At 42.0% G+C, this 18,440-nt stretch overlaps 1 protein-coding gene across 1 annotated transcript in view; it reads left to right on the top strand.

Moving 5' to 3' along the window:
- Window positions 13,706–18,440, top strand: part of LOC109227625 — a 10,013-nt gene continuing 5,278 nt past the window's right edge. Inside the window, exon 1 of the mRNA XM_019392824.1 lies at window positions 13,706–13,793. Coding sequence (XP_019248369.1) covers window positions 13,706–13,793 — 88 coding nt within the window. The remainder of the gene's footprint in view (window positions 13,794–18,440) is intronic.

An 18,440-nucleotide genomic window follows, 5' to 3' on the forward strand; every position in this document is an offset into this window, starting at 1 on the left:
AATCATTTGAATAACTTGCAATAGTTTAATCATAGCTTATAGTAGTTAAATTGAGCATTGTAGTTTATAGAATTAGAATCATAAGTAAAACTCAAAAATGTGTAGAAGTGCAATTTGGAGCAAACACACAACTCCACTTTAGATAGACACCCAACTCCAATATCTAGCTCTCTGTGGAATTCGATCCCGACCATAAATCGGGTAAAAGCTGCTTCGACCTCTCTCGCTACTTAATAGTAGTGCGGGGTTGGCCGTGGTCAGCAACCTAGCTCAAGGATTAAAGCTATACATTTTATTGCTTTATTTACATTCATAGTTAATTGTCAATTTATGTTTTCTCTCAATTTGTTCTAAGTAAATCACGTGTCCTTAGGGTAAACTGGATTTCAATTATCTAACTTCATATGTGAGTCATGATTTTCTCAATTTTTCAAATTTACTCACTATCTAAATTACACTTGTGAAAATAGAATCTAAAGGTGCACAAGTAGACAAATTAATGAATCTCAAAAAAAGGGATCCATTTTGTCCCAAAAATTGTTGTTTCATGAGGAAATGGACCAATACATTGGGAGCAATAGAGAAAATGAAGTGCTTTAATGAATATCCTTTTTGTCTGGTTACGATATAATTTATATGTGTTTTTTCATGTCATTTTTTTATTGATAAATGTGTTTACCCTTAGAATCGGATAACAATTAAACTTATAGGTGGTTTTAAGGATATGTAATCTCACCTAGCACCAGATGATAAATATGATGATTAATAGTAGAAATGAATAACAAAGTAAAGCAAACCCATATTGAAATGCAATTTAGCCCTCGAGTTAGATCGCCCTCGAGCTGAGTGAGTGATAGTTGTATACGGCTAAAATCGGAGAGCCCGATTTCACTATCATTATGTCCTTCCGTAACTTCTCCTCGAAAGGCCTCGAAGGCCCGGGGGACAATTCGGGGTTTTAACCTCGAAGGTTCTTTATGTCCAACCTCAGGACAACACAAATCGATGGTTATCATGGATAAACGGGAAGTTCCCTAGGCACGTGGTCCAAACTGACAACATCTATAAGAATAGTACCAGTCTATACCAGACTGCTAGGTAGTTGTGCCAGCTACATTTCTTTGTAGTAAATGCATATGTACTATGTTAAGATTCCCCCTCATCTATAAAGGGGACCCTTGTCATTTTGTGAAGGGACCGGGGGACACAATATTGAATATACAAGAACATTCTCTGTGCTCTTTAAACTTTACATACTCCCTATTTGGCTCTATTATTTACATTTATTGCTTTATTTACATTTATTATATCTCATTAACTGTTCTTCATTTATTGCTCGTTATTGGTCATAAAGAGCCGCAATCACAGCCCTAATAGCTGTTAATCCTTCATTGACTGATCCTTTACGAGCATCTGACTCGATATCGAGGCCCCGCACGCGCTAGCTCGGGGCCCCGATTCTCAACCATTTGGTTTGGTTTCTAAAGCTATCTTTAAATTCTTCTCTAATTTTCTAACTTCGTCATTTAGCATCTACTGCTTAACAACTAGCATAAAAATAAATCACATATTATTAGAACCACAAAATCAAATCTAATTGTTATTACCGTTTTCAAGGTAAACAGTTTGGCGCCCACCGTGGGGCTAAAAATAATAGTGATTGTTTTCTGGCTAGTTTATTACCTAACACAAGTTATCTTTCACACTTTTTCTTGTCCAAGATTCTTTTATTCTAGGTCAAAATGTCTTACTCAGTGAGTGCATATTAAACCAACAATCTTGAAGACCATGGAGAGAATGGTGTAGCTGTTCCACGTATTGGTGTACCACCACGAAACCCTGAGGACATGCCAGAGCAAATCCCTTCGGATGTGGTCTCACGCGATGCCCAACACGTCGATATAAGCTCCCACACTAACAGGAGTGTACGCCAAGGAGACCAATAACAAGCTCAGAAAACCCCAGCTCGGGAAGAACAAGAGGTTAGCCTTCACGTTATTTTTGAGCTATTGTAGGCACAACAACTGGCTATTGCTCAACTGCAAAGCCACCAAAAAACTCCAAGCACAGAAGCACCAGAAACGGCTCCTCGAGCCGAACAAGCACTGGAAAGATCGAGTAACAACGGGTCAGTAGCCGACCCCGCTATTATGAACATGCTCGAGCACCTCACAAAGAGGATCGAATCGGGCAAAAAAATGATAGAAGCCGACGATAAAAAGGTGGAGACCTACAGTTCTAGGGTCGACCAAATTCCGGGCGCGCCCCCGATCTTGAAGGGTGTTGATTCAAGAAGTTCGTGCAAAAGCCACTCCCGCAAAACACCGTTACAAAGCCCATCTCGAAGCAATTTAGAATGCCCAATCTACCAAATTACAACGGAACCTCGGACCCCAACGAGCACATCACTGCCCACACTTGTGCAGTAAAGGGCAACGACCTGAGGGACGATGAGCTCGAGTACGTCCTGCTCAAAAAATTTGGAAAAACACTCTCGAAAGGTGCCATGATGTGGTATCACAACCTTGCTCCGGACTCCATAGATTCATTTGCCGTGCAGACAGATTCTTTCATAAAGGTACATGCCGGTGCCATCAAGGTAGCTACAAGGAAATCAGACGTCTTCAAAATCAAGCAAAGAGAGAACGAGATGCTGCGAGAGTTCATATCTCGCTTTCAAATAGAACAAATGGAACTATCGCCAGTCTTCGACGACTGGGCAGTGAAGGCCTTCACCCAAAGTTTGAACGAACGAGGCTCTGTGGTTTCGAAGCAGCTGAAGTAGAATCTGGTTGAATATCCTGCTTGACCTGGTCAGATGTCCACAACCGATATCAATCAAAGATCAGGGTCGAGGATGACCAACTGGGAGCCCCCTCGGGCTCAGTATATCCTAGCAGGCTCCTGGCAAAACAGTCGAAACCGAACAAGAAAAGACACCAACCATACACCAAAGATAGAAGAAACGCCCCAAGGCTTAACATACCTCGAAATGATCGAGGTCAGAATCATCCAAGATTCATGAGCAGAGTCAAATTCAATAGGTACACAGAGGTAAAATCAGATCCGTCGTAGAGGAACCCCAACTTAGTATGCGAATTTCACGACACACACGGTCATAGAACCGAATATTGCAGACAGCTCCGAGAAGAAGTAGCCCGGCTACTCAGCAAAGGACTCCTCCGAAAGTTCCTTAACAATCGGGCCAAAAATTAGTTCCGGGAAAAAGAGGCTAACAGGAAGAATAAAACAAATGAGCTGCAACATGTCACACATATGATCATCCCACAGGAACCCACCATCAGAAGAACAAAAATATCCATCACCAGGGAAAAGCGAACTCGAGGTTACATACCTGAGGGCGGTCTCACGTTCAGCGAAGAGGACATCGAGACCTTGTCTCAGCTCATGACAACGCATTGGTAATTTCCTTTCTTGTAAATACATTTCAAATTGAACGTGTACTTGTGGATCCAGGTAGCTCGGCCAATATTATCAGGTCAAGGGTTGTGAAGCAGCTCGGACTGGTCGACCAGATCATGCCCGCCTCTCGAGTCCTCAATGGATTCAACATAAAATAATGAAAGGGGAAATCATCCTCCTGGTCAACGTGGCCGACACAACCCAAAATGTCAAATTCCATGTCATTGAGGTACAACGCTTTGCTCGGAAGGCCATGGAAACACCGCATGAGAGCAGTACCATCAACCCTTCATCAAATAATGAAGTTTCCACCGAAGGAAGGAATAAAAACTATGCATGGGGAATAACATGCAACAAGAGAGATGTTCGCGGTACACAATGTGGCACCAATATGTACGCCGCCAACATCGGAGGAACCAAAGGATAAGCAAACAATAAGGAAGATAGTTTGGCGACCATTCTCGGCTACACCCGAATAAAACAAGCAAAGGACCGTGCCGCGTCCTCGGAGCAAACACAAAATGCATATCGAGGCTCGAAGCGCCATCGCCACTAAGGTATAACCATCTTCCTTTTTTACATCTTACACTAACCTTGGTGCAGACGTCTGATCAGAACAATCAAAGCGTTGTCCGGCTCGAAGACCCTAAGGTTCCAAAGCATACGTTGCACTCTTTTCTTTCGATCGGATTTTATTCCAAGAAGGGTTTGATCGACAAGGTTTTTTAACGAGCAACATCTATATGCTACCTAAGCAGAACTCACCAAGTATTCGAGGCTCCTCTTCAATCAACCTCGAACACCGGGAGGCATCCCCCCGGGAGTTCATTTTCCCGGTGAAATCAAAATGAGCCAAAAAGGGTCTCAATAGGGAAATGATGTATTGAGCCAAATGGTTGAAAGAACCGTGTCTGCATAGAACAATCAAACCCGTAAGATCGTGCTGACCAGCTCAAACTAAAGGTCATGCCGACCTAACGCGTAAGATCCACTGTCACTAGCTCAAACTAAAGGTCGTGCCGACCTAACGCGTAAGAGCCACTGTTTGCCAGCTCAAACTAAAGGTCGTATCGACCCAAATGCGAAAGAGCCACTGCCGCCAGCTCAAACTAAAGGTCGTACCGACCTAAATACATAAGAGCTACTATCGCCAGCCCATCTTAAAGGTCGTACGGACCCAATGCCTAAGAGCCTAAGGGCCATCTTGAAATTCAAAAACTTGAGGGTCAATGAGCTCGAGTCGAAATCTGACTCGGAGACCGAGCCGGAAACAATTAACTAAAAAAAGCCTAAGGGCACATACGTAAGAGCCCTTGTCGCCTGCTTAAGTTAAAAGGTCGTGCCTCCCAAATGCACAAAGGCATACGGGCCAGCCTAACAAGCATCAGGGCCGAATTATATACCTAAGGGTCATTACTTGAAGTCCACTTCACTTGGCCAGTCATCAACTGACACATAAATTCAAAACGAAGAAAGACATGCACAAGTAGAGGAAAGTGCATGAAAGATGAAACCAAAAGGTTTTCTTTTATACGCATTCACGAAAAAATACAAAAGCTACATTGGCAAACGCTCTCTGAGAGCCCTATACAAAGAATTAAAAAGGAAAAGCCTAGGCTATTTCCCCCTCGGGGACTGTGGACCGTCGGCCTCCTCCTTATTATCTTTGATATCGGACAAAAGGAGCTTGGCATCATATTCATCCGCCTTGGCCTGCGCTATCTCTTCCGACAGATTGAAACCCCTAGCGTGAATCTCTTCAAGGTTTTCCCTCCGAGATTTAAACCGAGCATACTCATTACTCCTGTTTTCTCGATCGTAGCATCAAAAACGCCTTCTAAATAAACGGCCACTTTCTTGTTGGCCTAGCCCGAATCTCTTCGGCCTCAGCCCGGGCGTCCACGACCTCGGCCTTCATCTCCAAAAGCTCGGACTCGAGCCTTACAATCCTGCTCGTCTGAACCAAGCTATTTCCACGAGCGTTCCGGAGATGTACCTCGAAAGCAGAAACCTTGGCCAAAGCATCCTTCTCGGCCGCAATATAGGCATATATCTGAGCCTTTAGCTCGTCACACTCATGTTTGGCCTGGCCAACCTTGCCCCAAAGATTTTCCAGATCCTCTGTCTTGCTCTGCAACTGAAGTACCAAAACATTAATCTCCGAGGACGAAAGAAGAAGCATGCATTCTCTTGAAGCGAAGGTTACATGTTTTATAAGGTGGCTTTCGTAGTTAAGACTCCGATTTGCCTCATACCGTAGGTATATCAACTCATCTCCCCTTTTATCACAAAGAAGCCTGAGGGATTTCTCCCCATCCAAGGCTCTCCTCAACATAGATTCACGGGGGAGCAGCTCGAACTTGAGCTTATTATAGGCCTATGAAAAAGAAGCTCAATAAGAAAGTGAAAAGGTATAAAGCTGAAAAGCCGATACAGCCGACCAAAACTCACCACAAAACTGAACCACTGAGCCTCCGCAAAAGTTGAGCGCACATCTGCTGGCTTGGTCTCATCGACCCCGGCAGAATCACTCCCGAAGCGAACACGGTTGCTCGATACCCCGCTTGATTTAAGAGGCAATAATCCTTATCCCTCGAAGTACCTTCGACGGGAAAAGAAGAACAAGGCGGCATATAATCCTTATCCCTCGAAGTACCTTCGACGGGAAAAGAAAACGGCGGCAAAGGAGGAACCATCTTTTCGATGCTAGAAGCCTCAGATGCAGCAGGCTCAGCTGCTACCTCTTCCTTGAACCTCCGAGCAGGGCTTGCCTCGCTATGAGCACCCTCGTCCCTCAAAGGTTCCTTCTGTTTGATATCATTCCTCGGCCCCGGACCCAATGATCCTTCCTCCTCCCCGAGGGGACACGGTCTCGACTCGGAAAATTCTCCAATACCTGCGGTAACGGAGTTAATACATATAAAAGAAAGTATCCTTCAAAGAAATAAACTACACGCCACGTACCGAGGTGTTTTGCCTCCCATCTACCCTTGGACAGATCTTGCCACTTACGCTCATTGTAAGTCGAGTAGACCGCTAATTCCCGGGTACAATCCGCAAGGTCGGAACCTCATATAGCAGCCACAGAATTGCTGAAGAAAAGAGAAGAAAAACATCATTACGGAGTCTACCTCCACCATGAACAAAAAGGATAAAAGTGCAAGTGTACCACTTACGTGTGAAATTCCATTCCTCAGGAAACGGAAGAAACTCCATGGAAATAATGTCAACAATCTGCACTCGGACGAATCGGCTCATCCACCCTCGGTCCCCGTCTTCTCCATTACTGGTAACAAAGGACCAGGTAGATTGACGTCGTAGAGTAATCAGACCTCGAAAATGGGTAAAGGTGAACTCGAGCCCGACTTTATTTGCAAAGTACCTTATCATCAACATTATCCTCCAAGACGACGGGTGAACCTATGCCAGGGTAACCCGATATCTTCTACAAAACTCGAGCACGACTCTATCAAGAGGGCCTAATGTAAAGGGGTACGTGTATACGTTTAAAAAACCCCCTATATAAGCCATGATGCTCTCATCAAGGGAAGGTACCTACAGTATCTCCTTTTCTCCCCATCCGCAGTCTCTCCTATTTTCCTCTAGGTGTTCCTCCCCTATTGATGAGACAAACCCCGATGCGAGCTCCCACTGGCCCTGAACATTGGGAGACCTTTCTAACACAAAATCCCTCCTCGAGATAAAGCACCTCAAGATCAGCTCACCGGACGCCAGTGGTGTACCACCGACCAGGCATGAAGCAGTGGCGGAACCCCCAAATAAGGGGAGAGCAGTCTCACATATAGAGCAAGCGACGATTGTCCGCCTACTCTAAAGGCCAATTTATTCTAACTGGGCCATTATCGCTTTCAGGGAAGGATACCGGCGAGACTATCTCGGTCACATCATGAACATGTCATATAAGTGACGCTAATGTACAACGTTCGAGGGATCAAAGATTCCCATGTCAACCTAGCCTCGAGATGGTGCCCGATCTAGAGGGTCTCCGCTATTATAGCGATGAGTTCTAGGGAGCCATAAATTACCAGTCTAGCCCCGAGATGGTGTCCGATCTCGAGGACCTCTATTACTATAGCTTTACGCTCTAAGGAGTTATCCCCATAAACATAGTCTCGAGATGGTACCCAATCTCGAGGATCTATGCTATTACAAGTACGGGTCATTCACCCGATTCTTTGGCCCCCGAACTACCCAAGTCTGAGTCAGTTCTCACTCGAAGGTTATCAATAAAGCCATAGGGCTATCCTCATCTCTAAGTTCAATTTGAACGCTCTCTCAAATTATTTTTAAGCCTGAAGGCCACTCAAGTTCGAATGCATCCTTGCTCAGGAAATATCTGTAACGCCTTAAGGCTATCTTTATTCCAAGCTCAAGGCCAACTTTCGTTCAATTCGAGACCATCCGAGTTCGAGCAAACTCTCGCTCAGGGACTATTTATAAAGACCTAAGGGTTACCTTTACTTTCAGATGATCAAGAAAACTCTCGCTCGAGGACTAGCAGCGAGGCCTAACAAGGCTAAGCCTTAGTCCAAAGAGAATCAAGACCCTGCGCTCATTCAACTCAAACTCAGAGGGCCTGGCAACCTAGGTTCGTATCGGATCAATCCAAGCTTTGTCCGAGGAATGACAACGAATTTCAAAGAACATCACGTCAGCCAATCAAGAACCAAAGGAATTCCTATGTCCGGGTCCAGCATTCCGGCCGATCGATGAAATCGCACACACGGATTTTTCAAGCATGCGCAAAAAGGGGGATCCAGCACAAGGCAAAGACAGATTGAAAGAAACTTTGCATTAATACACGATGATTACAAAAGCCCACGAAGGGTCCTTACGCAGAAACAAACAAGTAAAATACAACAGCTAAAGGGCCTAACATACTTTCGAGGGTATGTACTTGGGAGCGACATCTGCGAGAACCATTTCCTCAAGGATCCCATTTCGGTCTTCAGAGCAATATCTTCGAGAGTCTCCTCCGAAGCAGCTGCAGCCTATCTTACGTCGTAACATTGACGGCATCGTGAGAAGTTCGAGGAGATCGATGTCAAAATCATTTCTTATCATTTCACTCTAGGAAACGTGGGGACTATCCATATACGGCTAAAATCGGAGAGCCCGATTTCACTATCATTATGTCCTTCCGTAACTTCTCCTCGAAAGGCCTCGAAGGCCCGGGGGGACAATTCGGGGTTTTAACCTCGAATTTCTTTATGTCCAACCTCGGGACAGCACAAATCGATGGTTATCATGGATAAACGGGAAGTTCCCTAGGCACGTGGTCCAAACTGACAACATCTATAAGAATAGTACCAGTCTATACCAGACTGCTAGGTAGCTGTGCCAGCTACATTTCTTTGTAGTAAATGCATATGTACTATGTTAAGATTCCCCCTCATCTATAAAGGGGACCCTTGTCATTTTGTAAAGGGACCGGGGGACACAATATTGAATATACAAGAACATTCTCTGTGCTCTTTAAACTTTACATACTCCCTATTTGGCTCTATTATTTACATTTATTGCTTTATTTACATTTATTATATCTCATTAACTGTTCTTCATTTATTGCTCGTTATTGATCATAAAGAGCCACAATCACAGCCCTAATAGCTGTTAATCCTTCATTGACTGATCCTTTACGAGCATCTGACACGATATCGAGAAAGGCAATTTGGGCAAAATCACTCGAACTACCGAGAGGTATAGAGTGAGTAGAATGGAGCAATGGTTATATCATACTCCCCAAATGTGTCAATCTAGCTTTAGATTCAAGAATCCGTCAATTGACCACCAAGGCGAAAGTCACTACCCTAGTGCCTTTTAATCATTTGAATAACTTGCAATAGTTTAATCATAGCTTATAGTAGTTAAATTGAGCATTGTAGTTTATAGAATTAGAATCATAAGTAAAACTCAAAAATGTGTAGAAGTGCAATTTGGAGCAAACACACAACTCCACTTTAGATAGACACCCAACTCCAATATCTAGCTCTCTGTGGAATTCGATCCCGACCATAAATCGGGTAAAAGCTGCTTCGACCTCTCTCGCTACTTAATAGTAGTGCGGGGTTGGCCGTGGTCAGCAACCTAGCTCAAGGATTAAAGCTATACATTTTATTGCTTTATTTACATTCATAGTTAATTGTCAATTTATGTTTTCTCTCAATTTGTTCTAAGTAAATCACGTGTCCTTAGGGTAAACTGGATTTCAATTATCTAACTTCATATGTGAGTCATGATTTTCTCAATTTTTCAAATTTACTCACTATCTAAATTACACTTGTGAAAATAGAATCTAAAGGTGCACAAGTAGACAAATTAATGAATCTCAAAAAAAGGGATCCATTTTGTCCCAAAAATTGTTGTTTCATGAGGAAATGGACCAATACATTGGGAGCAATAGAGAAAATGAAGTGCTTTAATGAATATCCTTTTTGTCTGGTTACGATATAATTTATATGTGTTTTTTCATGTCATTTTTTTATTGATAAATGTGTTTACCCTTAGAATCGGATAACAATTAAACTTATAGGTGGTTTTAAGGATATGTAATCTCACCTAGCACCAGATGATAAATATGATGATTAATAGTAGAAATGAATAACAAAGTAAAGCAAACCCATATTGAAATGCAATTTAGCCCTCGAGTTAGATCGCCCTCGAGCTGAGTGAGTGATAGTTGTATACGGCTAAAATCGGAGAGCCCGATTTCACTATCATTATGTCCTTCCGTAACTTCTCCTCGAAAGGCCTCGAAGGCCCGGGGGACAATTCGGGGTTTTAACCTCGAAGGTTCTTTATGTCCAACCTCAGGACAACACAAATCGATGGTTATCATGGATAAACGGGAAGTTCCCTAGGCACGTGGTCCAAACTGACAACATCTATAAGAATAGTACCAGTCTATACCAGACTGCTAGGTAGTTGTGCCAGCTACATTTCTTTGTAGTAAATGCATATGTACTATGTTAAGATTCCCCCTCATCTATAAAGGGGACCCTTGTCATTTTGTGAAGGGACCGGGGGACACAATATTGAATATACAAGAACATTCTCTGTGCTCTTTAAACTTTACATACTCCCTATTTGGCTCTATTATTTACATTTATTGCTTTATTTACATTTATTATATCTCATTAACTGTTCTTCATTTATTGCTCGTTATTGGTCATAAAGAGCCGCAATCACAGCCCTAATAGCTGTTAATCCTTCATTGACTGATCCTTTACGAGCATCTGACTCGATATCGAGGCCCCGCACGCGCTAGCTTGGGGCCCCGATTCTCAACCATTTGGTTTGGTTTCTAAAGCTATCTTTAAATTCTTCTCTAATTTTCTAACTTCGTCATTTAGCATCTACTGCTTAACAACTAGCATAAAAATAAATCACATATTATTAGAACCAAAAAATCAAATCTAATTGTTATTACCGTTTTCAAGGTAAACAACAGTAGAGTTATGAAATAAACTGATGAACAAGGAAGTATATGAGAAAAAAGTAATGTATTGCTTTGATATCTGTGAATGCAAGCTGGTTACAAAATGATTAGAACCCTCTTTATATAGTAGTGGAATCCTATTTATGGTACAATTCTAGTTACATAAGTAAATCCCATGATGGGCTAAATAATCGTTCTTGATTTGATCCGTTTTGAGAATTCCGTCGTGATCCTCGGCCAGTCACGGATATCTCGCCTTTCCATTATTATGCTATCTTAGGTCTTGCTCGATGTCTATCCTGTTTGGTCTCGATCATCACCGGTCTCGACCTCGACAGGTATTTCAAATCCCGAACTTGGTACCTTATCCTCAAGTCCGATATACTACAGGGTCGATTCTAGATCCATCCCCCTAGTCTCGATCAATTAGTGAAATCGGGTGGGCCCGATTTTAACCGTATATAGATAGTCCCCTCGTTTTTCGGAGTATGATGACAAGAAACGAATTGAGTCCTCAACCTTTACCCCGATTTATCATGACATCATCACCGTGACGTAAGCGATAGAGGTCACCGAAATGTCCCGTCGGTGCAGTTCCCAGTTATTAATATGTGTCAGTTGACGGTCGGCCACTAGTAATTTTGAATTGTCGCCGTAAAACCCATAAATAAGCTTTTTTTCCACTCTTTCAAACTTTACATTCAATCTCTCCTGCACTAATCTCCAAAACTCTTTGCATTCTTCAAGTTCTTCATCTGCAAATCTTCAAGTTTCATTGCTAACTTCTTTTTAAAACACCAAATATTGTCACCTTCATCCTTCTTTAATCCCACAACCAAATAGCAAAAATATCAAAAACAGTGCCACAAAAGGAAAAGGCTTCCTCGTCAAGGCCTGTTGGCAAGGAAACCGCGACGCGGCCATGCCCTGAAGAATTCATTCCTCCACCGTACGTCATTGATTCTGATTTCAAAGTTGAAAAGACTTCCTCGGTGCCTGGACGAGGTGAGCCGGTATCGAGATACATATGTTCGATCTCCGATAAACTCCTTTCCCAAGTGTTGGCCCAAGATCAGTTGAAGTTTTGAAGAATGACAAACGAACTCAGTGAAGGACTAGGTTCATCTAAGGAGACACAGTTGTTATGGCCCATACACATGAGATGCACGTGAAGAAGATAAGTCCTTGAGATCAAGCAGCAATATCTTGATGAATATCTTCTGAACTGATCGAAAAGATTGCATATAGGATAAGGAGTTGAAGTCTCCTTATGAAAAGAGAATTACATCCGGATCAAGAATATGGATTAGGAGTTAGAGTTGTTCTTGGACTCGAATTGTCAAAGGATCCACAATTCGAGTTCTTATCAAACTCTGATTACTAACTCTATAAATATAACGATTGTTCTCTTTTACAGGTGATTGCACATAAGCTGAAGTTAAACCAAATTGACAGCAAAAGAGCTAGGCGATTGTTGCAAGCAATTTGTGTGTGATACAAGTGTGCAAATCTGAAGCTACAAGAACTAAGTGTGAAAAACCAATTCAATTGTGTCTTTCTTTATTTCTAGTTCAATTGTAGTAGGTGTTTTAACATTGTACCTTTCCAGCTTTCTTGAAGCAATTGTATTAGGTGCATTGAGTATTCAAGTTAGAGTTAACTTGAAAGTGTCGCAACAGTTGAGGTTGTGTGCTACACTGGGATTAGAGTTAATCCTTAGGTTTACAAAGAGTTTTGTAAATGCTATTTTTGGCTCATTGAAGTTTAGTGGAAGTTTGGGAAAATCCTACTGAGTAGTAGGTCGTGGTTTTTTCACCTTTTGAGCCAGGTGTTTTCCACGTAAAAATCTCTATGTTCTTTATTTTTGTATTTTAATTTCGCAAACAGTAGAAGTTAGAACACCTAGAAGAACCAGGTTCTTCTAGTGCAAAAATTAGGTACCGCACAAATCACCTCCCCCCCCCTCTTGTGTGGTATTGACGTCTAAAACATCAATTGGTATCAGAGCGGGTTATCCTTGAAGAGGCTAACACCTTAGGAGAAGATCAAAAATGAGTGCACCACCTGGGAACTGGGAAGGGAAATCCACTGCCAGACCTCCACATTTCAATGGTTTGTAATACTCTTGGTGGAAGAACATAATGAGAGATCATATCATAGGGGAAGACTATGAACTTTGGGATATAATTACTGATGGTCCCCTAGCTACCACTAAGAAGAATGCAGAAGGAATTGATGTGCCAAAAACAAGGGCTGATTGTACTGCTGAGGATCTGAAGAAATGGGAGAAAAATGCTAAAGCCAAGAAGTGGCTAGTGTGTGGTCTAGGACCAGATGAGTACAGCAGGATTCAAACCTGTACAACTGCTAAGGAAATATGGGACACTGTACAAGTGGCTCATGAAGGAACACCTCAAGTGAAAAGGTCAAGAGGAACTCTTCTGTATTCTCAATATGAGAATTTCACTATGAAGGAAGGGAGAAAGTATCCAGGAGATGTATACTAGATTCACTACTCTGACTAATGAGCTTAAATCTCTTGGAAGGACCATCCTTGAAGAAGACAAGGTTGAAAAGATTCTGACAAGAGTTCTGCCAGTCACTTGGGAAAGCAAGATCACTGCCATTCAGGAATCCAAGAATATTGCTACACTTAAGCTGGATGAACTAATTGGGAACTTAACTGCCTATGAAATGAGGAGACAAACAATGAAGATGGATACCCCCAAAAAGGAGAGAAGTTTAGCTCTCAGAATCACTGAAGGTGCAGATTTGGAAGATGATGAAGTAGCCATGATCACTAGGGATTTCAAGAAGTATCAAATGAGAGGAAAGGATGCTTCAAGAAGTACAAACTTCAACAAAACAAGAGCTCCGGAGAAAGAGATCAATGAAGGCTGCTACAAGTGTGGTAAGACTGATCACATGATCAAAAACCGTCCTCAATGGGAGATTGAGTGGAAGAAAGAAAGAGCTGAAAGAAGAAATAGGAAGAAGGAACAGGTTCAACCAAAAAGAAACAAAGGTTCAACTAAGGCTATGGTTGCTGCTTGGGGAGAAACATCAGATGAGGACTCTGAAGATGAAGCTGAGGAGGATCAAGCTCTAATGGCCATTGGAGAATCAGAGGATGAACAAGAGGTAAGTATTCTTCATCTCAAACACAAGATCAAATTCTTGTCTAAAGAAAGGCTAGTTGAACTCTTAACAGACTTCATTGATGAGTTTGAGATAATTAATAATGAAAAGGATGTTCTGTCTAGGGAATATGTGGTTTTAAAAGCTAAATGTAGAAGTCTAGAGTCTAGGGCAAATGAGAGTGATAACAAAAATGCTGAGTTGAAGAATCAGGTTCTTGAACTTGACAACAGTGTCCTAGAACTTAGATCTGAAAATCTGAAACTGAAATTAGGAACAAGAAAGAAGACAGGTGATCACACATATCTTACGCTAGAAGAAAATTTAGGAAAAATGAAGGATGAATTATATAAGAAAGATGAATTCATCAAAATCTTAAAAGAAGATCTAGGAAAGGTAAAACATGAACTAGACAGAACTTGCAAGTGGAACAAAGCATCTGATGCTCTCTCTTGGTTGCAAGAGCATCATAGCAGTAACAAAAGAGGACTTGGCTATGGAACTCAAGCTCTTAAATGGGATCAAAAAAGAAAGTACCTCACTCTTCCTGAAAATAAAATCTGCACACTGTGGCAAGACTGGCCATTACAAATATGAATGCAATGAAAAAGAGAAGGCCAGTCAAAGGAACAAGTTTTTTGTTAAAGAAAAGAATAAATTGTCTGAATGGGCAAGAAGGAATTTAATCCATCCTTTTGCCTATAGAAAGGGACCCAAACTGGTTTGGGTTCCTAAGACTAACCCCTGATTTCATATTGTAGGTTCAAGTGAAAGGGAGGAGCCAAATATGGTATATGGATAGTGGCTGCCCAAAACACATGACTGGGGACAAGGACCAGTTCCTTTCACTTGAGGACTTAAAAGGAGGTAATGTCTCCTTTGGTAATGGAAAGAAAGGTGAGATCATTGGGGTTGGTAAGGTAGGCAAGACTAATTCTCATTCCATAGAGAATGTCTACCTGATAGATGGTTTGTATACTAGCCTAATAAGTGTGTCACAACTGTGTGACAGAGGTAACCTTCTAGCTTTTACCTCCACCAAGTGCTTTGTGATTAATCTCATCACTGACAAAATTGTTTTGCAGGGAAAAAGAGTTAACAATATTTACATTGTAGATTTGTCAACTCTTTCAGAAAATGAACTCACATGCTTAAGCCTGTTGGTTAATGATCCCCTCCTATGGCACAAAAGACTTGGTCATGCTAGTCTGAATCAGCTAAACAAATTAGTCTCCAAGGACATGGTTGTAGGTTTACCTAATATCAAGTTCAAGGAAGACAAAGTCTGTGAGGCATGTGCAAGGGGGAAGCAGGTAAGGACATCCTCTAAAACCAAGAAAATGCTGAGTACGTCTAAGACGTTGGAACTGGTTCATATGGATCTATGTGGTCCAATGAGAACCATGAGCAGAGGTGGAAAGAAATATGTAATGGTGCTAGTTGATGATTATTCCAGATTCACCTGGGTTTTATTTCTAACCTCTAAAGATGAAGCATTTGACATGTTCTCTGCATTTGTTAGGAAAACTCAGAAACAATTAGGAAATCAACTTGCATCCATTAGGTCTGATCATGGAACTGAGTTTGAAAACTCTAAGTTTTCTGAATTTTGTGATGAAAATGGCATAGATCATAATTTCTCTGCCCCTAGGACTCCACAACAAAATGGTGTAGTTGAAAGGAAAAATATAACTCTTGAGGATATGGCCAGAACAATGTTATTATCTAGCAAATTACCTCACAGTTTCTGGGCAGATGCTGTAAACACTGCATGCTACATCATAAATAGATGCATGACCAGACCACTAGTAGACAAGACTCCCTATGAGTTACTTAAAGGGAGAAAACCAAACATATCCCATCTTAGGGCTTTTGATTGCAAGTGCTATGTGCACAATAATGGAAAAGACTCTCTAGGAAAGTTTGATCCCAGAAGTGATGAGGGAGTATTCTTGGGATATTCCTCACATAGTAAAGCTTATAAAGTTTTTAATTAAAGAACACTGTGTGTAGAAGAGAGTGTGCATGTAGTATTTGATGAAACTAACATTCTTTCTGAGAGACAGGAACAAGAAGATGAAGCCATTGGACTAGTAAAAGATCTGGCTGAATCATCAGCTCAGGTTAAAGTGGTACCTGCAGAAGGAACAGGTGATGAAACAGGTTCATCCTTACAGGGCAACCTGACAGGGGGAAGAAATCAAAAGGGAACTGAAATAAACCCCTTAAAAGAACTTGCTCATGAACCTGTTCCTCATCAAATTGATGAAACATCTAGCAGAAGCCAGTTGGTTGTAAAGCGTCACAAGTATCAAAGTTCTCATCCCATTGAGAACATTCTCACTGATCCAACTTCTGGAGTAAAAACCAGATTACAATTAAAGAATCTGTGTGCTTTTGATGCCTTCTTATCTATTATTGAACCTAAAATATTTCTGAGGCTTTGCAGGATGCAGATTGGGTAAATGCAATGCAGGATGAGCTAAACCAGTTTGAATGAAGTCAAGTTTGGCACCTAGTTCCTAGACCCAAGGACAGATCAGTCATTGGTACCAAATGGGTCTTTAGGAACAAACTTGATGAAGATGGAACTGTCACAAGGAACAAGGCAAGATTGGTAGTCCAAGGCTATAGCCAAGAGGAAGGGATAGACTATAATGAGACCTTTGCCCCAGTTGCAAGACTAGAGGCAATCAGACTCCTCATCGCTTTTGCAGCACATATGGAATTCACTCTCCATCAGATGGATGTCAAAAGTGCTTTCTTAAATGGCTACCTCAAGGAGGAAGTGTTTGTGAAACAACCTCCAGGATTTGAAAGCAAGGAATGTCCTGAGCATGTGTATAAGCTGGACAAAGCTCTATATGGGCTCAAACATGCCCCAAGAGCTTGGTATGGACGACTATCAAAATTCCTACTGGAGCATAGGTACAAATGAGGTAAAATTGACAGCACTTTGTTCCTAAGGGAAAAAGGTAAAGACCTCCTTGTTGTACAAATATATGTTGATGACATAATATATGGGGCCACTTCTGATAGGTTGAGTAAGGACTTTGCAAAATTAATGGGAAGTGAGTTTGAAATGAGTATGATGGGTGAACTAAATTTCTTCCTAGGCTTGCAGATCAAACAAAGTCCAAATGGAACCATGATTCAACAGTAGAAGTATACGAAAGAACTAATCAAGAAGTTTAAAATGGAAGACTCTAAAGAAATAGATACACCTATTGCAACTGCCACTAAATTAGATGTTGATGAACCTTGTTCATCAGTTGATCAAAAGTTGTATAGGGGTATGATTGGTTCACTCTTCTGTCTCACTGCCAGCAGAGCTGACATTATTTTTAGTGTAGGGCTGTGTGCTCATTTTTAGGCAAATCCAAAAGAGTCTCACTTGACTGCTGTTAAGAGGATACTGAGATATCTAAAAGGCACCACTGATCTGTGCCTTTGGTATCCTAAAGGTAGTAATTTTGATCTAGTAGGATATGCTGATGCCGTCGCCGTGATTGATCACTTCCTGGTGATTCCATTCGAATTTTACTGCCTGATGCAACATTGATGCTATGTCCCCAGCGGTATGAATCCATGGTCGTCCCAGCAGCAAGTTGTAAGACGCTGGCACATCTATCACTTGGAAATCGACCTCGAACTAGGTTGGTCACATCTGCAGGCATAGACTAATCTCACCAATGGTTGATCTATGAGAACCATCGAAGGCTTTCACATTGATTGCTCCATCCTTTATCTCATGCAGCCCTTTGCCCAACTTCTTGAGTGTTACCAGCGGACAAATGTTAAGACTAGAACCTCCATCGATCAGGATCCTGGTGATGAAATAATCTTCGCATTGCACGGTGATGTGCAGTGCTTTGTTGTGACCCAGCCCTTCAGGTGGCAGCTCGTCCTCATAAAAGGTGATCTTATGGCTTTCCAACACTTGTCCTACTATATTAGCTATTTTCCCGCCAGTGATGTTACTTGGTACGTATGCTTCACTCAGCGCCTTTAACAGAGCATTCTTGTGCGTCTTGAAATTTTGCAGCAAAGAGAGGATGGATATTTGTGATGGCGTCTTTTTTAACTGGTCGAAGACCGAATATTCCTTGGCCTGTATTTTCCTCCAAAGGTCGTCCGGACCTGTCTCGATGAGGGGTCGCCGATTGGAGGCCTGCTTGCTTGATTCAGCCAGACGTTCAGGGGTATAGACTCTACCCGTTCTTGTCATACCCTGTGCTGCGACAGTTTCTTCAATCCTGACCTTGCCTTTCCTCCTTGCCTCGGCTGTATAGTTCCAGGGTACAGCATTTGTATAGAATGATGGCGTGTTAGACATCGCCACTGGGATCGGCGCGGCTATTCTCACTTCGAATGGAACATGTGCCTTGGGTGGCAAGACTGCAACCTCAAATGGTGCGGG

This window comes from Nicotiana attenuata, chromosome 6, assembly GCF_001879085.1.
Source record: "Nicotiana attenuata strain UT chromosome 6, NIATTr2, whole genome shotgun sequence".
Classification (NCBI taxonomy): domain Eukaryota; kingdom Viridiplantae; phylum Streptophyta; class Magnoliopsida; order Solanales; family Solanaceae; genus Nicotiana; species Nicotiana attenuata.